General features: G+C 43.9%; 1 protein-coding gene across 1 annotated transcript in view; it reads left to right on the top strand.

The window, feature by feature from the left end:
• LOC135196608 (myosin heavy chain, clone 203-like) overlaps window positions 1–1760 on the top strand; it is a 2358-nt gene extending 598 nt beyond the window's left edge. The window contains exon 1 of the mRNA XM_064223449.1: window positions 1–1760. This exon is cut by the window's left edge and continues 598 nt beyond it. Within this exon, the coding sequence (XP_064079519.1) occupies window positions 1–1760 (1760 nt within the window).
• Window positions 1761–5077: the final 3317 nt, after the last annotated feature.

Genomic DNA, 5077 nt, shown 5'->3' on the forward strand with positions numbered 1-5077 from the left:
ACGACCTGGAAACCTTTGCTTGTGAGAAGGAAGACCTTCTGAGACGCCTGCTGGGACAGGAGGCACTTCTGAAGGAATTGTCGGAAAGGGAATGGCACAAAACCGAAGAAAATGAAAAGCCTGACGAGAAAATAAATGAGAAGAGCATCGGCGAATTGGTAGAGGAATCACGTCATACTGTAACTCTGACGAATTTGGACAAGGATCGCCTAATGGAAGAGAATGAGAGGCTTCTAGAAGAAATTGAGAAGAAGGAGGAGGAAAATACAGGACTGAGAAAGCAAATAGAGACCTTGGAAATTGAGAACCAGGAATTCGAATGTATTATCCACGAGTGGCATAATCATGCAATTTCTCTCGAGCAAAGTATTGAGAAATTGCAGAATGGAAGCCAGAACCTGCAGAAGGGGAGTGAGGAACTGAAGTCAATTGAGAAGGAGACAGAAAATACACAACTGAGAAAGCAAATAGAAACCTTGGAAAATGAGAAACAGGCACTCGAATTTATTATCGACGAGTGGCATAGGCATGCAGCTGCTCTTGGGCAGAGAATTGAAGAATTGCAGAATGGAGGCCAGAACTTGGAAAATCAAAACCAGAACCTCCTATTTTATAACTACGAGTGGCATAGGCATGCAGCTGCTCTCGGGCAGAGAATTGAAGAATTGCAGAATGCAATCGAGGACCTGCAGGAGCAGAATGAGGAACTGGAGCTTTCTAATATGGAAAATGAGGGGTTAATACAGTTACTAAATGCCCACCTCTCAGTTCAGCATCAGGCGATCATAGCTGCTTATACCAGCATGGCTGAGATGCAAGCCAACAACTTGCAGAAGGAGAATGGGGAACTGAAGTCATCAATTGAGAAGGAGACGGAAAATACAAGACTGAGAAACCAGATAGAGATCTTGGAAAACAAGAACCAGGAACTCCTATTTTATAACTACGAGTGGCATAAGCATGCAGCTGTTCTTGGGCAGAGAATTGAAGAATTGCAGAATGCAATCGAGGACCTCCAGGAGGGGAATGGGGAACTTAAGTTAATTGAGAAGGAGACGGAACATACACGACTAAGAAAGCAAATAGAGACCTTGGAAATTGAGAACCAGGAATTCGAATGTATTATTCACGAGTGGCATAACCATGCAATTGCTCTCGAGCAAAGAATTGAGAAATTGCAGAATGGAAGCCAGAACGTGAAGAAGGGGAGTGAGGAACTGAAGTCAATTGAGAAGGAGGCGGAAAATACACAACTGAGAAAGCAAATAGAAACCTTGGAAAATGAGAAACAGGCACTCGAATTTATTATCGACGAGTGGCATAGGCATGCAGCTGCTCTTGGGCAGAGAATTGAAGAATTGCAGAATGGAAGCCAGAACTTGGAAAATCAAAACCAGAACCTCCTATTTTATAACTACGAGTGGCATAGGCATGCAGCTGCTCTCGGGCAGAGAATTGAAGAATTGCAGAATGCAATCGAGGACCTGCGGGAGCAGAATGAGGAACTGGAGCTTTCTAATATGGAAAATGAGGGGATAATACAGTTACTAAATGCCCACAACACAGTTCAGCATCAGGCGATCATAGCTGCTTATACCAGCATGGCTGAGATGCAAGCCAAGATGACCAAACAGGGAATAGAAGAGGTGGATGAAGTTCTCGATAGCGATGGTGAGGAGTCTGATGATACTGAAAACACTTCTGGACACGGTGGAAGTAGTCAAGGCTCAGCAGTATCGGAAGATAAGCTACGAGAATGAAGAGAATGAAGCCAAGAATCCTAAAGGCAGCGCTCACAGCCCGAGATATCCCTGAAAATGCAGACGAAACCGAATATTTCGGAGAAAATGCTGCTGTGCATGAAGACGCTAATGCAGACTTCGACTGGGTGAGCAGCAAAAACTCTAAAGTGCAGAGTGAACGAGTCACAGCTTGCCTTGACGACTGCGGGGTCGAAGATGCACCTCTGGCAGCGTGGGAAGGATTCCAAGATCCTTCTTTTGTTCCTTTGAAGGCGTTCCCCCACGCCTTCTCGAGGTTCCTCAGAAGGCGTTCCCCCACGCCTTCTCGAGGTTCCTCCGAAGGATTTCCCCCACACCTGTGAATGCGTTGCTGGGGTCCCTCCTTAGCTGCCTTTGGTGTGTGTTCGATTTGACAGTCGTCAGGCTAGCCTGTGACCCATTCATTTCAGCCTAGGAGTTGTGAAGTCAAGAGGATTAGCTCTTAGGAGGATGAGAGTCAACCGTTAAATGGAGGAAGGAGGACCAGCTCTCAGGATAAGAGCCAACAGTTATTTGGAGGAAGGAGGACCAGCTCTCAAGATGAGAGTCATCGCTGTTCGGAGGCTGGAGGATGAGCTCTCAGTTTGAGAGCCAACAGCTGTTTGAAAGGCCGCCTGAACCATCAGAAGGCCACCAGAAGGCCACCAGAGGGATACCAGAGGAACACCAGAAGATGATTCTGTTGGAATAATCTAGAAGACCGGCTGTGCAGAAAGAAGGAACTTTTCCTTCAAGTATGCTATGTCCCTTGATAAAGACTCTTTCTAATTGAAAGAAATCTCTGTCAAAGTGGGCAAAATAGTCGGAATATCTAGATATCACTTTCTAAAGCAAAAGATGTCATCCCTCGGATGATTCTGTGGGAATACGTAATCTTAGAAAGACCGCTGTGCAGAAAGAAGGAACTTTTCCTTCGAGTATGCTCTGTCCTTGATGAAGACTCTTCTAATAGAAGACTCTCGAGGTATGGCTCTGTCTTGGATTTGAACAAGGGAACTCTTTTTCCTTATAGAAGGAATCTTCTGTCAAAGCGGGCAAATAGTCGGATATCTAGATATAATCCTGCAGATGCTTCCTTTCTGGGTCATTTCAATGTGGGATAATTTTTTTTTTTCTTTTTTTTTTTCCCTTAGAAGGACCGGGCTCTGCGAAAGAAGGAAACTCTCGAGTATTGGCTAAAAATGTCCCTTGATTTTGAGATCTTCGAAATAAGAAGAATCTCTGTCAAAGCGGGCAAAAAGCGGATATCTAGAATATAACTCCTGCAGATTGTCTTCCTTCTTGGATTAATTCTGTGGAATTTTAATCTAGAAGAACGGCTCTGCAGAAAGAAAGAAGGAACCTTTTCCTTCAGTAAATGCTCGTCCCTTGATGAAGGACCCTCTTTAATAGAAGATCTCTGTCAAGCGGGCAAATAAGTCGGAATATATTAGATATTAAATCATTGGCAGAAATGATTCCCTTATGATCTGTCGGGAAAATAATCTAGAAGACGGCTTGGCAGAAAGAAGGAACTTTTCCTTTCAGTATGCTCCTTGTCCTTGATGAAAAGAAATCTCTATAGAGATCTCCCTGTTAGCGGCCGGCAAATAAGTCGGATAATCGCGATAATAATAGATGCAAGATTTGTCTTCCCCTTCTATTATTCTGTGGGAATTAATCTAGAAGGACCGGCTCTTTTGCAGAAAGGAAGAACTTTTCCTTAAAAGTATGGCTCCTGTCCCTTGATTAAAGAACTTTTAACCTAATTTTAAGAAGATCTTTTCTGTCAAAGCGGGCAAATAGTCGGATATCTAGATATAACTCCTGCAGTGTTTCCCTTGGATTATTCTGTGGGAATAAATCTAGAAGACCGGCCTCTGCAGAAAGAAGGAAACTTTTTCCTTCGAGTATGCTCTGTCCTTGATGAAGGACTCTTCTAAATGAAGATCTCTGTCAAAGCGGGCAAATAGTCGGATATCTAGATATAATCCTGCAGATGTCTTCCTTCTGGTCATTCTGTGGGAATAATCTAGAAGACCGGCTCTGCAGAAAGAAGGAACTTTTCCTTCGAGTATGCTATGTCCCTTGATGAAGACTCTTCTAATAGAAGATCTCTGTCAAAGCGGGCAAATAGTCGGACATCTAGATATACCCCTGCAGATGTCTTCCTTCTGGTTATTCTGTGGGAATAATCTAGAAGACCGGCTCTGCAGAAAGAAGGAACTTTTCCTTCGAGTATGCTCAAATAATCGGATATCTAGATATACTCCTGCAGATGTCTTCCTTCTGGTTATTCTGTGGGAACAATCTAGAAGACCGGCTCTGCAGAAAGAAGGAACTTTTCCTTCGAGTATGCTCTGTCCCTTGATGAAGACTCTTCTAATAGAAGATCTCTGTCAAAGCGGGCAAATAGTCGGATATCTAGATATACTCCTGCAGATGTCTTCCTTCTGGTCATTCTGTGGGAATAATCTAGAAGACCGGCTCTGCAGAAAGAAGGAACTTTTCCTTCGAGTATGCTCTGTCCCTTGATAAAGACTCTTCTCATAGAAGATCTCTGTCAAAGCGGGCAAATAGTCGGATATCTAGATATACTCCTGCAGATGTCTTCCTTTTGGTTATTCTGTGGGAATAATCTAGAAGACCGGCTCTGCAGAAAGAAGGACCTTTTCCTTCAAGTATGCTCTGTCCCTTGATGAAGACTCTTCTAATAGAAGATCTCTGTCTAAGCGGGCAAATAGTCGGATATCTAGATATACTCCTGCAGATGTCTTCCTTCTGGTTATTCTGTGGGAATAATCTAGAAGACCGGCTCTGCAGAGAGAAGGAACTTTTCATTCGAGTATGCTCTGTCCCTTGATGAAGACTCTTCTAATAGAAGATCTCTGTCAAAGCGGGCAAATAGTCGGATATCTAGATATACTCCTGCAGATGTCTTCCTTCTGGTTATTCTGTGGGAATAATCTAGAAGACCAGCTCTGCAGAAAGAAGGAACTTTTCCTTCGAGTATGCTCTGTCCCTTGATGAAGACTCTTCTAATAGAAGATCTCTGTCAAAGCGGGCAAATAGTCGGATATCTAGATCTATTTCTTCAGATGTCTTCCTTCTGGTCATTCTGTGGGAATAACCTAGAAACCCGTGGCTGTTCGGAGGAAGGAGGACAAGCTCTCTTGATGAGGGCCATCAGCTGATCGGATGCTGGAGGACGAGCTCTCTGTTGGAGAGCCCACGGTTGTTTGGAGTAAGGAGGACCAGCTCTCAAGATGAGAGCACTCAGCTGTTGGGAGGCTGGAAGACGAGCTCTTAGTTTGAGA

Source organism: Macrobrachium nipponense, chromosome 18 (genome assembly GCF_015104395.2).
Source record: "Macrobrachium nipponense isolate FS-2020 chromosome 18, ASM1510439v2, whole genome shotgun sequence".
Lineage (NCBI taxonomy): Eukaryota > Metazoa > Arthropoda > Malacostraca > Decapoda > Palaemonidae > Macrobrachium > Macrobrachium nipponense.